Source organism: Borostomias antarcticus (genome assembly GCF_949987555.1).
Source record: "Borostomias antarcticus genome assembly, chromosome: 2".
NCBI classification, from domain to species: domain Eukaryota; kingdom Metazoa; phylum Chordata; class Actinopteri; order Stomiiformes; family Stomiidae; genus Borostomias; species Borostomias antarcticus.
This window is the reverse complement of record NC_140235.1, coordinates 42,206,655-42,222,219: the sequence shown is the minus strand read 5'-3', so window position 1 is coordinate 42,222,219 and position 15,565 is coordinate 42,206,655. Positions and strand designations below refer to the sequence as shown.

Sequence of the window (15,565 nt, the reverse complement as noted above, 5' to 3'; positions counted from 1 at the left end):
TACTTGTGCAGTGGAGATCGGCGGGTGGGTTTTGGTGTCCTTCTTCCAGTCCCTAGTGTGGGTTGGGGTTAGAATAAGGGTTGGGGTTGGGACAGGATCTGATCTATAAGGCAAGGGGTAAAGGTTGGAGTGAAAGCATGAACATGTGGAGGTTTGGGGTATAGTCCCATAAAGTCATCCCCATCAGGTCTTCAACCCCAGTCTCCAGGGTGGGAGTCCAATGCTCTCACCACTACTCTACTTCTGCAGTGGAGATCGGCGGGTTGATTTTGTGTCCTTCTTGATTTTGGTGTGCTGGGACTACTGCCTCTTGTGGTGCCAACAGAGAAATGCAGGCCAACATTGTCCGCAGTAACGGAGGGAGGGAGGGAGGGAGTGATAACCGGACGAACGCTATACTAGGTGCACTGGCTTACAGCCACCCACAAAAAAAGCATCAATACATTAAGCTCATTCCTCCATCACCACCTAAAGCTGTGCCAGTCAACAGTCAGTCTAATCACTGAAAATAAACCACATGTAGGCGTAGAGCGACTGGTGCATCACATCCTATACAAAAATGAATTACTATAGGATTTGAAGTGTCCTACTCATACTGTAATGAGGACTGTCTGTCTATAATGCAGTAGCATACCGTGGGGTCTTGCACAGGGTCTTCTCCGACATTGTTATTACTCCCAATGCCCCCCAACCCCCCCCGAGCCCACACACCCCATACACACACGCAAATAGGGAGAGAAACTACACACGTAGGGGTCAGTGGAGTCTGGTGGGTCCTAGAACTGGGTAAGCCAGTTTTTTTTAAACACATCAACAAAGGCCAATAATTTGAGAGCGAGCGAATAAGAGGGCAATATTTAGGCCGAAACAACCAAGCTTTTAGGGACACACTAAATAAACTACAGAGCCATTATATGACAACAATGGCCAAGCACCACGAAGAGAATGACAGGACGATAAAATACACCCCCTTAGAGCACTGCACTCAATAGCCTACTCCCCTACTTCACTAATCAGTGTTTAGGCTACTAGCCTACTAGCCTACTAGGCGTATTAGCCCACCGCTCCAGGTCTTGATTTGGTCTTGATTTGATTTGGTCTTGACTTCCGTAAGCTAGAATCATTTCATCTGGCCTACAATGTTAAGTTAATAACGAGCTAGCAATACCGGTGTCAACGGACCGTAAAGTGGACTGTATTTTTGTTAGAAAGGTTCCAAATATTTAAGAACCTGATTATTATATTTGCTTATTATTTCCACCTTAAGAACAGAGTTAAGCTGTGAGTAATATCTACCTGCCACCTTAAGTGCGCAGTGCGTTCTGGGCTCTTGCATTCATCCTTTTCCAGAGCGCGAGTTGCGGTGGTGCGGAGAGAAGGCAACGACGATACGATACGAGACAGAAAAGTTGGGAAGACAACATCGTTCTTATTTGTTCTTAGCTTGCGAGTTGAGTTCGGTCTAGTTAAAGGAATAAGACTGACTCCTCAAAATAGTTGCTAGCGTCGAGCTCGGTAAAGTTCGGAGGAGTAGCCAGCTAGTTAGCCACACTGGCTATAGTGAGCTCAGTTTTGCTAGCTAGCCAAGAAGCCGGTTAGATACTGCACGCGGGGACGCGGTCGTTGCTTGGGAAGAGGACGACGCTACGTGGGACAGCATCGAGAGTTTGAGACTGCTTCTTCTGGTCACCAGCCGACTTCCATCCAAGCTACCCGGAGATCAGAACCACACACACCGTAATTCGCACTCAGTGCTTGTATCATTCAACCATCTGCATACCCATGCCTGTACTGTACCCTGGCCGTGCCTACATCCCCAGTAAAGTTGCCATAAACCAAATTCACTCTCCTGTCAAGTGTGTCCTGACCGACGCCCCGGGGGCGAATGGAACATATTCCTATTGAACCAGTCCCCTTTTACAGTCCTTTCCATAGCCTCAGTTACATTGTGGTCCTTCGAGCCGGATGCTCTATTTAGCCCTGGATAACATGGAGTTTGAAGACAGCGGAACACGGCTAAGCGTCAGACACGCCCACCAACCCGTCTGGACGACTACCAGGTCAACTACATTGGGCACAGGCAACGAGACAGGCATGGGTACGAGGAAGAATGGCCATCTCATGAGGAGGGAGCAGCCAAGATGACCCCCCCCTACTCCACCCTCTCTCCCTACATCGATCACCACAGGCAGGATGCTGACCCCCAGGAGGTGGACCTGTACTACCCAGAGCGGCAGAGGTACAGTCCGGAAACCCAGCTAGCCCACCTATGGTATCCAGAGAGAGAGCCCAGGGAGGAGATTCGAGAACCACCATCACTCCATGTACCCCAAGAACACACCTTGAGAGACAAACTCAGGGACATACAGAACGAAAGTGTCATGTTACAGCAGTCACAGCAGGTCATCTACGCTGATGTAGCTGCACTCCGTGAAGTTCAGACTGAGATGAGGAGGCTTACCAAAACAGTAATCGGCCTTCAGCAAGCTACGCCACACTCCGTCAGCCATTATGAACCCCATCCTGTCCACATTGAGGATGACGAGGACTGGCCTGAACCCCCGCCATGGCCAGACACAGCGGACTGTGAAGAGCCACCAGCTCAACCGACGATGGACCGATTCGATGAGCTGATGGCGGAGCTACAGCTGATGAAGAGCCAAGCCATGTCAGCTAGCCGCTGCAGAGCGTCACCAGTGAAGGTCGGCAGTCAACCCCCCTTCCTCCAACCCCGGCAGCAAAGCAGGGAGCCATATTCCCCCTACATGGTTTCCACCTCCACTGCGCCCCGGTGCTACCAAAGGGACCCTACCTCACAGCCTCCCCCACCCAGGGCTTCGACCTACACGACAGGCTATCCACCTCAGCAGCCTCCACCCATCAGGGCTACATCCTACGCCGCTGATTATGCACCTCAGCAGCCTCCAAACCACTACCAGCCTGCATACGCACAGCATCTACCTCCTAGAGCCCCGTCCTATGCAGCAACCTATACACCTCGACAGCCTGGGCCCTTTCCAGTCTCTACACAACAAGCCCCATGGATGCCGAGGCAGGGCCAGCAGACCCCTGCTCCACTGCACCAGCAGCCACAGCTGAAAAGACCTACAGGGGCCCACGCCCAACTATACCCAACTTCAGCCGCCGCGACCCATGTGAGTTTGCACGTTTGAAGATAGCTCTGGAGAACCTCTTGCCCGTAGAAGGGACCGAACTGTTCAAGTACCACCTGAAGTTCGAAGAGGCAAAGTTGATGGCAGATTCCTACCTCAACTCGCCCACACCCTACACTGACACCATGTCAGCCCTCAATGAGAAATTTGGCCAGCCCCACCAAATAGCTCTCAAGAAAATAGCCAGTGTCCTAGACTCACCTGATGTTCGCCGTGGCAACACCGCAGCCTTCGAGCGGTTCGCACTCCATGTCCAGTCACTGGTTGGCCTTCTGAAGACATTGGGCACTGACGGTGATGTGGAACTTCGCTGTGGGTCTCATGTGGTGAGACTGCTAAGCAAACTACCCCCAGAGCAACAAGCCGACTTCCGTCAATGCACATTCCGGGAGCCAGGGACTGTTCCCACCCTGATCGATCTGGCCCAGTGGCTCCAGTATGAATCCTGGTGTCAGGACTTCGACGGGCAGACATCATCCAGAGGGGTGAAAGAGAAGCAATCGTCCAGGTCAGAAGGTCGCCAGGGACAGCGGTCCGTTACTGTCCTCCACGGATCTAAGGGCCCCGAGGAGAACAGAGCTCCTACGGGAGGCTCCAAGGGGATGAAGGGGAGAGCCAAGCCCTACTGCCCTTTCTGTGAAAATGAGGAGCACTTCCTCAGCCAGTGTGCAGAAGTCACAAAGCTGACCAAAGAAAAGCTCACAGACTGGATAAAGGCCAACAAGAGGTGTTGGCGCTGTGCAAGGCCTCACCAAGCAGCCCAATGTGACCTAAAGAAGCCCTGCGGCCTGTGCCAAGGGAAACATCTACAGGTCCTTCATGAAGTCAACGATCGACCATCGAGACCATCGACCAAGGAAGAGAGTTGCCTGGTGAGCTCTGCCACTGAGGTCCTGTACGTCGACCGACCACCAGAGGACAACAGGGTCTTACTGAAGGTCGTCAGAGTGCTCCTCCATCATGGCAATCACACTTTAACCACCTATGCCATCCTGGATGACGGGTCTGAAAGGACTATGCTCCTGTCAGCAGCTGCCCGAGAGCTTGGCCTACAAGGCACACGTGAGGACCTGCCCCTGCGGACCATCAGACAGGATGTCCAGACGCTCCGCGGCTCTTCAGTATCTTTCCACATCTCTCCTGCTGCTGACCCAAAGACCAGCTTCCTAGTCTCCAGGGCCTTCACCTCAGCTCGCCTTGGTCTGGCTGACCAGTCCTACCCGATGGACCGACTCCAGAAGAGGTATACCCACCTGGTTGGTTTACCAATCAAGCCCTTTCAGAGTGTCAGAACCCTGGTGCTTATTGGTTCCGACCACCCACACCTGATCACCGCAATCGAGCCAATCAGACTGGGTCTTCCAGGTGGGCCCGCCGCTGTCCGTACCAGACTGGGTTGGACCCTTCAGGGTCCGGCAAGGTTCGTCCAGCAGCCTCTACGTCCAGCAGAGCAGTGTCTGGTGACATCAGTTCCCACACAAAATTCAGAACTGTTCAAGCATGTTGAAAAGCTTTGGCAGCTCGACACTCTTCCATACAGGAATGAGAAGGTTGTAACCAGGTCGAAGCAAGACCAAGCAGCAGTAGCCCTGCTAGAAGAGAAGACCATCCGCGTGGAGGTATCAGGGGTCCTGCGCTATGCCTCAGTTACAATTTTCATGAGGACTGTAGGGGGCGACGGAGCACTACCGAAATGCTAAACACGGATGAAAATGAAGCGATATGGCAGAATACAAGACGCATTTAAGTCAAAAACAGTCTGAAAGTCGATTTATGGCCACTGGTAGGGGTACCAATAATTTGCAACACTTGGGAAAATTTAATTGTTCCTATCAAAACGTAAACAACTAATTCCACAACAAAACGAAGTCCATTAGGCTACGACAACTCGTTCTCAAACACCACAACGCCTTTTATCAAACTGAAATAGCCCTGCCAGTGCTAACCATCTCTGGGCTACTGTATTTAACATTATAACATTGCATTCATAAGCCATCGTTCTGACACCATAAGGGGAAGCTTGTCAACAAAGTAGTCAAAATAACTTACCTGATATAAAATGGGCACCGCAAATGCAGGCATTTCTGATGATTTCCTCAGTCCAGTCCGTACGCTTAATAATGGCGATTTCGTCTGTCTTCCTCTGCTACTGTTTCAAGAATGCGCGCACATACTTGTGCTGGCTAATATGACCCACGCTCGTTACATAACTTCTACAACAATGCGGAATGACCATCTAACATTAGCTGAATTAGGAAACTTGCTGCTTGACCTTCCAACTTTATCTAATGGGTGATTGAAAACGTGTCCTCTCTTACCGCCTGGCTGTAGCCATTGCCAGTGGTCTCATCAGATTAGCGATTCACTCATCAACATCAACAATAGGCTAATGCAGATGATGCACGTGTTTTTTGAGTAAGTAAGTAATAGAAAAATAATATTTGTTTACAAGGCATTATCTGTGCCTTTCCGAATAACATATCTGTATTTGGACACAACCCTAATACATACTGTGACTGGGTGTGTGTGACGAGCCCAATTGGATCATCATGAAGTATATCCTATCACGGGTTATGAAGGAAAGGAGACAAGGAAACGATGTGAATGAGAAGTTGGAACACAGCCCATCTGTCTCCCTGCCTCTCTCAACAACACCCTGTTGTACCAGTCTGACTAATTAGTCTGCTCTGCTCTTTAGACCTTCCACGCATGCTGCAGTTTATGCAAATAAAGCTGTGGAGGGGAAAGAACAGAAGACACTGCTAGCCAGTAGCCAAAAAACAAGGATTTTCACACACTCGCAGACACACTAACACACATCAGTATGAAAGCACAGAAACACACACATGTACACACAAAAACGACACGCCACCCACAAACACACAGGGGCCTCGGAAAGGGGGAATGATTCGGGGGGCACAAGGCCGGGAGGGGCCCATGAATGTGTGGGGTGGATAGCGCTTTCATTGCCCAAGTCGCTATGTGCCATTTTAATAGAATTAATAACACTACAATCAAGAATCTGTGATGAGAAATCACATTCATATCCATCGAACTGTCAAATCTATCTATGCGCAGGCCAGACACCGAAACTATCTCTACAGTGTGCTGCTGGAAACGGCGCTCTGCGATGGACGGTGTGAACATCGGTTAACATGGCGCTGAAAGGAAACTGTCTTAACCCTAACCCATCCGGTCTGAACCTGGTGTAAATGTTTAGTAGGCTAATGCAAGTTTGTATTACTCCCATCTTCATGTCTGGAAGAGGTTAGGGTTAGAGAGATTTTGACAGACAGGCCTAATTAAGTAATTTCTCGGAGGAAAATACATTTTCTTAATTCTTGGTCGACATATAAACTTATATTTAAATTCATAATATATTCCTCCGAGAAACTCCATTAGTGCATACTCTTGTTTTTGTTTACTTGTTATTGAGTCGCAAACCATTAATTTTGTATGACTTTGTATGTAATTCACTGATTATCTTATTATGAATGTATATGTCGGATTTATACAGTATATTATTATATAAATCTGACATATAAATGTCAAATTATAGGAATTTATATATATTTGGCAAATGTTTTGTTACGCTGGCTGAAGGAGTATCTCAAGGCAAGTACTGAAATTGTTCTGGGCGGCTGGAGGTCCGGACTGTATCGCAAAACACTTTCGGGGGGTTTTGTGAGAAAGTCTGGCTTTCACGCTACCTAGAGTTAGCTAGAAGTCAGTGCACAGTACCAGTGTGAGGGCTGATGGACTAGGCTACTACACGTCAGTACCAGTGTGAGGGCTGATGGACTAGGCTACTACACGTCAGTACCAGTGTGAGGGCTGATGGACTAGGCTACTACACGTCAGTACCAGTGTGAGGGCTGATGGACTAGGCTACAGTACACACCTGTACTACACATCTGGCTGCTGGGATTCCAAGCAGCCAGCGTTAATGGGCCCAATAGGATATTTCTTCAGGAGGCCTGTAGAAAGCAAAGTCCCTGTGAACACAGACACGCACACGCACACACACACACACACACACAGACTTCAACATGTGCTTGTAATAGCATATCCACAACACACACATTATCAGCATGTATTCATCATGCACATCCACACACAAAGATTGACAGTTATGGATTTTATGATTTATAGACTTTATGACCTTGTCAATACTTTCATAAACACACATGAATACTTTTATTGTTTACACACACACACACACACACACACACACACACACACACACACTCACACCAAACTGTCTTACACAGAATGTTCAAGGTGGAGTCTTATGAGCTTCCAGATATTCTGGCGGCAGGATTTACGTGGGGAGGAAGCTGTCCAGGACGCGGCCGGTGGGGGGAAGCAGCCGAGCGGACGGTCCCGTCGGTCCGCAGGACGAGTGGGTCGAACGCAGCTAACCCTAACCCTAACCCTCCCGGGAGCGCCAGCGCAAACAGAGGCATCCTGGGGAAGTCCGCGGGCTGCTGAGAGAGGATGTGACTGGACTCTGACATTTCAACTTTTGAGGTTTCGGCATCTTTTCTTTCTTTTTTTTATTCTTTTTTTTTTCTAGTCTACATGATTTTTTTTCATGAGCCAGAGTCACAGAGAGGTCAGATGTATTTTGGTCTTGGTCTCAGTTCTGAGGTCAGAGGAGGGAAGGGTGCTGGATGTCAGTCAGCGTCATGCCTGGCTGAGTCGGGCTGTTGCCCTCAAGCCCATTTTCAAGCCAAACCAAATACTGAAAGAGAGTTTGAATAGATTAGCCGTGATTGACTGGTGAAGTATTACATGCTTTCACCTATCAGATTACATGAGATCAGAGGACAGCCTGCTGGGCGAGAGAGAGAGAGGGAAGGATGCATTGAAGGTTGTTTTTTTTACCCGGAAGGTACATTTCCATGGCAGCCCTCTAGAGGGCGACGTAGGCGGAGCTTTCATATTGGCTCTGAGGCAGTGAGCCAGTCCCCTAGTCAGACTGCCAGTGTGTGTGTGTGTGTGTGTGTGTGTGTGTGTGTGGGGGCAGGCTGGGTGGGGGCTGGGTGAGGTGGATCTTGGCTCCTACCCTCAGGGCTTGATCAGTGTGGCTCAGTGGTAATCACACACGCGTTGATTAACAAGCTGCACAAACAAACCCGGGCCCTGATTGAGCTGCCCGGGTAAAGAAAATAGCAGGCAATCTGCAAGGACGCCTCTGACACATACACACACACACACACACACAGAAACACACACCACATCCATTCATTCAAGCTGTATGTGGGTAGAAGTATGGAATAGAGAGGAAGAGATAAAAGCTCATGGCAAATGGACATACGCACATGCGGGCAAGCAGATGCACACACACACGTGCACACACACAAACATACACACGCACGCATGTACACACACACACACACACACCCTTCAGTAGGGTACCTCAGTGGATGGGGAAAGCATACTGTTCTGCTCTCTCCACACTGAGGCAGGGGAGGGTTACAGAGAGAGTTAGGGTTAGGGTTAGGGTTAGGGTTAGTTCGCTCTGTTTACCATGGCAAAGATCCAGTTCACTCAGTTCAATTTAGACCTATACCTCTACTTCCCTCTCTCTCTCTCTCTCTCTCTCTCTCTCTCTCTCTCTCCCTCTCTCCCTCTCTCTCTGTCTCTCTCCCCCGTCTCTCTCTCTCTCCCTCTCTCTCTCCCTCTCTCTCTCTCTCCCCCCGTCTCTCTCTCTCTCTCCCTCTCTCTCTCCCTCTCTCTCTCTCTCCCCCCGTCTCTCTCTCTCTCTCCCTCTCTCTCTCTCTCTCTCCCTCTCTCTCTCTCCCTCTCTCTCTCTCTCCCCCCGTCTCTCTCCCTCTCTCTCTCCTCCGTCATTCTCCCTCTCCCTCTCCTCTCCCCCTGTCTCTCTCTCTCTCTCCCCCCGTCCGTCTCTCTCTCCCTCTCTCTCTCTCCCTCCCTCTCTCTCTCTCTCTCTCTCCCTCTCTCTCTCCCCTGTCTCTCTCTCCCCATATCTCTCCCTCCCTCTCTCTCCCTCTCTCTCTCCCCCGTCTCTCTCTCTCTCCCTCTCTCTCTCTCTCCCCCCGTCTCTCTCTCCCTCTCTCTCTCCTCCGTCTCTCTCCCTCTCCCTCTCTCTCTCTCTCTCCCCCCGTTCTCTCTCTCTCTCTCCCCCCGTCTCTCTCTCCCTCTCTCTCTCCCTCCCTCTCTCTCTCTCTCCCTCTCTCTCTCTCTCTCCCTCTCTCTCCCCTGTCTCTCTCTCTCTCTCCCCATCTCTCTCTCTCCCTCCCTCCCTCTCTCTCTCCCTCTCTCTCTCGCCCCCCATCTCTCTCTCTCTGTCTCTCTCCCCGTCTCTCTCTTCCTCTCTCTCTCTCCCCACCTCTCTCCCTCCCTGTCTCTCTCTCTCTCTCGCTCCCTCTCTCTCTCTCTCTCTCCCTCTCTCTATTGAGATGTGGAATGTATTTTGGTTGTCATTTACTGGATGCAAAGGTGTTAAAATTGGTATGTCCCATAGTAAGGGTATTTTCTCCAGTTTCACACACACACACACACACACACACACACACACACACACACACACATACACACACCTTCTACTGGGACATTTGTATATGAAGACACAGCATGGAGCCTTGAGAGGGTTTAACTCAGTCACCTCACCATCCCCCTTCCTTTCCAGCACACACACACACACACACACACACACACACACACACACACATATACGTACACACTGCCACAGAGCTGCAAATGAAACCAGATGGACTCATTTATAGCCAATTAGCTCCAGTGTTGTAAGTGGAGCCTCACCTACGCAATTAAAGTGCTTTATTGAAACCACCCAGCAGTGTCCACACTGCATTTCAATGTGAGAGTCCTCCACCCTCACACACACACACACACACACGCACGCGCACGCACGCACGCACGCACGCACGCACGCACGCACACACACACACACACACACACACACACACACACACACACACATCACCAACAGCAACCCACCCCAAAACAAGACACAGATGCTGAATGTATTTATGTAACAAAACATGAAGACATTGATCCACATGTTAGATGTGGGAACATGCTCCCACCCCCAGAGAAAGACAGTTGTTGTCATGGCGTTCACCCTTGACCTTCAGCCCCTGGACCTATTAGGTTGCCCAGGGCTATTCTGATTGGCTAACCAGTGGTTTGGCTCATGTTGTCAGAGAGTATGGAGGAACTCATTACTGGTCAGGATACCCATGATGGGGCTCCAGAACAGATATTTGACAGACCAGAAAGTCTTCATCTCACGTCTCACGTCCATGTTGGGTTAGGGTTAGGGTTAGGGAACATCTTCATCTCACGTCTCATGTCGATGTTGAAACAGTCATTAGAGCGCCGGCGAGAACGGCTGTCACCAAGACTACGCCTGCTGCTTTGGATTGGTTCAAACCTAAACAAACCTATGCCCTCAACACACACACACACATACATCTGCAATGCTTTTTTTTTTTTTTATATCTCAAATTGTTTCCACCCACTTTAAGAAGAGACAAAATCTGAATGAAAGTCCTCAGTGTCTGGTTGGGTGAAGCGTTTGGAGACTGACTCTGAGTCTCGGTTATTCCCTCCCTCATCCTCTCTTTCCTTCTCTTTGTTTCCTCCCTCCCTCCCTCCCTCCATCTTCCAGCCCTCCGTGTGACATCACCGTGATTGTAATGTTATTGAGATACACTGATTAGTTTGGCTAAACTGGACGGCGGCCAACAGAGAGAGATTAGGTATGTAATGAAGTCGGAGGCGGGCCAAATCGCTGGTTTCTGTCCCCATACTCTACGATGGCTCTCCACACTAGGGTCTGTATCCTTGCATTCTTACAGTAACTTCCTACTAAAGACATTTAAGACATAGGAAGTTGACAAGTGGACTGGTAGTTTTTGAGTATTCCTATCCAAATAATGAATGGTGGTGAATGGTCGGGCCAGCCGTATTTAGGCTGCTCGTGGATCCGGTCTGTGATTCGGATCCACTCCAGAATTTAATGGGTTGTTTGTTGATCCATGCTACACCCCTCCACCCAGTTTCATGAAAATGAGTCAGGTAGTTTTAGTGTAAACCTGGTCTAACCAGGCCAGGTCACGCCTGGTTTATGTGTGTTGGCTGGCTTGTTTCTGTGTGGGACTGGTAGGACGGTAATGTCTGATAAATAAAGATGGGTCTTGTCTCCTGGACACATCAGTTCCAATGCTTCCAATGCTAATCCAGCACAATGAGAGTGGGATAGCCTGTTAGCTCATGAGCTCACAACAACTAGCAGCAGCTTCCATAACATTAATGGTAGTGGTCAGTGGCTAAAGCAGTTACACTGATGATTCCTGTAATTTTAGCTATTTTGCTGCAATGGATTCAACTTTTGTTTCTGGATAAAGGTCATGACTTGCTGTTTTGCACTTCCCTTTAGGTGGTGAATAAGTAGACCCAGGACACAGTGGGTTATTTGGACATCTACTAGGATCTTGATATTATATTGATATGAAGATATGAAAGTAAAGTATTTGCCCTTAGAAGTAAATTGTAATTAAAATGGTTCTTAGCTAAGTAACCTAAGTGTAGGCAGACTTGAAAGGTCAATTGTAATAATATCATGAATGAACAATTGTAAACATAGTACTCAACAGAATAGGTAATATGCAAGTCTTGATTTAAACTTTTCCTAAATTCTTTATTAAACATACAGACATGCACATTAAAACTAGCCATAAGTTGCTATTTTGCATGTGCTCTCAGGACATGTTGTGGTTGTGACCATCTTTGTAAAGAAGAGAGGCATGTAATGCACATGTATACAGTAGTACAGAGTCAGTTGTCTATTGTATAGAGATGTTCAATTGCTCAAGTGTTGTCAGGTGTTGGTTTGAGTGTTCGAGTGTACAGTGATGCATAGTCAGTTGTCTATTGTATAGACAAGGTGTCACGTGTTCACTTGTTGGTCCAGGGGGTGGCATGTGTGCCATTGTTATAATTAGAGTGAGGGCCTATGTATAGTACAACCAGAGTACTATAAACAACTGACTCTGCACCACTGTACACTCGAACCAACACCTGACAACACTTGAGCAATTGAACACCTTGTCTATACAATAGAGAACTTACTCTGCACTACTGTACAGTATACTTGACATGTTATGTAATTGCACTGCCTGTATCATGGACACAGTCACAGCCATCCATGATCAGATACTGCTGTCTGGCCATGTCCTGTCCGGGTGGGGCTTGCACCTGAAAACCATCTTTGGGGGGGCTGGACATCAGCGTTGCACAGCAGCCGACACCTGACTGGTGTTGCATCACGGTGTTCTCTGGCCTCAACCACACCAGGCATCCCAGCATCAAAGCTGCAACAGAACAGAAGGGAGATAGTGCATTAAAATAGTGCATTAAAATATTGGCCACAAATAAAATACAACCATACCATGTCCATAAAAGGGAATCGCTAATACATGACAATGATAATTACCTGAAGTGCTGGTAACTCAATGTTTGGGAGCTTTTTGAAATAGCTACTCAGATGCTGGTGCCAGTTGTAGCTTTCAACAAGCACTGTTCCGTCCTCAAGTCCGACAAGCTGTGGGGTGTTGACTTTCTTCACAGGAGCGCTGTCTCTCACCACCCCAGCAGTCAGTAAAAGTGTCCACTCTGGTCTTCCTATAGTGCTGCTTGATCAGGCCAAAGCACCAGTCAGGGGCAAACTTGGTGTGGCCTGCAATCAGGAAGTGTAGGTCCAGCTTCAGGTGAAGCTTGTGCATGGTCTGCCAAGCACAGTACCACAGCACAAAGTTGTTCTTGTTTTGTCCACTGCAGTTGTCACAATGAAGGTCCATGTGTTTCTCCAACTCCATAGTTGTTGAAGAAACGTAGTTGATGACTGCATTGCTGCTCTTGACGCCATCCCTTTGTCGATCAGGTAGTTCACTTGCTTTTATGGTACCTAAACAGAAAAAAGCTCAATTAATGAACAGAAATACTGATATATTACAAGAAATTCCTAACTTGCAGATCCCATCATAATTGTAGGTTATGGGTTACGATTTGCTTAATACCTACTGGAGAAAAACATCCTCTCTTAATCCCTTCACTTTAAACTTAAGACATAATTACATACATGCAGGGGTCAACATTAACTTTTTAGCTCACCAGCCAAATGTCTGGTAGATGAAAAATTGTACCCGCCAAACCTTTTTTTCCCCAGCCAAAAATAACATTTATATGAAGCCTGTTTTGTGTCGCGTAGACATACAGTACATTTAAGCTGCATAATAACATGATATGGTGGTGAATAAAAACAGTTGTCAGAGCAGATTCCTGGTGCCACAGCACAGGTGGTGTTGTAGTCCTATCCCCAACTGAAAATATTGATCTAGTGATTAGTCAACCCATTGCTAAATCACAGTGATGTCGTCCTATCACCAACTGAAAAATATTGATCTAGTGATTAGTCAACCCATTGCTAAATCACAAACTACTAAGCTATCCCATAGGAATTAACCTATAACCATACCAGCTGGGCAAGTTGACTTTGCTAGCTACTAATGATATTGCCCTGCTCGATTGCTGTGCAACATATTAACTGACCAGTTATTAAATGTATTTCACAACACTGGTTATTCTACTCACGAGACAGTCCCAGTCAGCTGACGTTGCTTGCTGTGTGAATAGTTTTGCTACATACGTTGTGAGGCAAGTGTTGGTGACAAGGGCTAGCTTGTAGGAGCTAACCTTAGCTAAAGCACTTTGAGAGAACATGCACAGTATCTCCGACTCCTCGGGCCTTGAGTTAGGTAGCTAACACTAGCTAGCGTGTTAGCTAGTACTAGCTAACATTAGCTAGCTATCATTGGGCTTCATTTCCTGAACTTAGCTTTAGCTTAGCGTGCAGCCAGGTTAGGGGTTACTGTTTATTTCAGATATTACTCTACATTTCAACCAGCCCTTCTCAGTCCCGTTGTCGCATTCCGCTCGCTCATGCCAGACAACAGTCTGGCCTAGTTAGGAGAGTAGCTCATATTTACAAGTGTCAGATAAACATGAAACTTCACTTACCTCAGCAAAATGGTCTATTTTAACAAATGCTGGGTTTTGAAGCCTCTGCGCTACCAATAAATAATTTATTTAGACGCGTTCTGTCCGAGTGAAATTATTTTTCCGAGGTAGTCTTCTTCTGTGGTGGTGGCGGTGCTTTGAAGCTTCAACCCAGCATTTGTTAAAATAGACCCTTTTGCTTAGGTAAGTGAAGTTTCATGTATATCTGACACAGGCTAAATATGAGCGCCTCTCCTAACTAGGCCGACACCGATTTATTTTGACGGAAAAGTGAATGCACCAGCAAAGGACTGTTGTCTGGCATGAGCGAGCGGAATCCGACAACTGTACTGAGAAGGGCTACATTTCAACCAGACATTCCAGTGAAACCAGGTAGTCAAAATAACTTACCTGATATAAAATGGGCACCGCAAACGCAGGCATTTCTGATGATTTCCTCAGTCCAGTCCGTACGCTTAAAAATGGCGATTTCGTCTGTCTTCCTCTGCTACGGTTTCAAGAATGCGCGCGCATAGGCTACTTGTGCTGACTAGGCTGTAAAAGGGTCTATAATTAACAAATATGACCCACGCTCGTTACATAACTTCTACAACATCCAGTGACAAAATATGTCATGGTAGCTTGGTATGTCCACACCAAGGATCGAACTCACAACCTTCGCGGTGATAGGCAGCACACTATCCACTCGTCCACCGCTGACCTGGGAATTCTGTGGAGTCTTTTGGTTTTGATGTTCTGGGACTACTGCCTCTTGTGGTAGCAGCAATGGAATTGCAGGTCAACAACACGACGGAAAGAAAGAAGCACAGACAAAAAGGATTCCCTCTCCTTGGTGTGTCGGCTTACAGCCAACACACAAAAAATGAATGGAGGTGAATGGCCGGCCGTGTTTGGGCCAACTTAGAGCCTGGTGATTTGGATCTACTCCAAAATTGAATGAGCTCTAAGTAAGCCCATGCTACACCCCTCCACTGAGTTTCATGAAAATCGGACAGGTAATTTTTGCTTAATCCTGGTCCAAAAAATGAATGGCGATGAACGGCTAGCCGTGTTTGGGCGGCTCGGGGACCCGCTCCAAAATAATGGCTTCTAGGATGGACCATGCTACTGTACACCCTTCCAAGGGGTTAGCCTAACACTAACCCTAACCCTTCCAAGGAGTTAGCCTAACACTAACCCTAACCCTGTGAGGGGGACAGAGGGACGCCTTTTCCACACGTTTCACATCAACTTTACACCTGTGATATTGAGCAGCGGAAGTGAATGAGGCTGGGACACATGTGGTCAATCCTGCAGGACACTGGTCTGGAGGTCTGGAGGACGCT

General features: G+C 47.9%; 1 protein-coding gene across 1 annotated transcript; it reads right to left on the bottom strand.

Annotated features, from left to right (window-relative positions):
* Positions 1-8,960: 8,960 nt before the first annotated feature.
* On the bottom strand, positions 8,961-9,517 carry LOC311323571 (uncharacterized protein; the record flags this gene model as incomplete). The annotated part of the gene is made up of 2 exons (XM_084455818.1): positions 8,961-9,011; positions 9,383-9,517. Coding segments are annotated over 2 exons (186 nt in total), but the record flags the coding sequence as incomplete, so codon positions are not given.
* Positions 9,518-15,565: the final 6,048 nt, after the last annotated feature.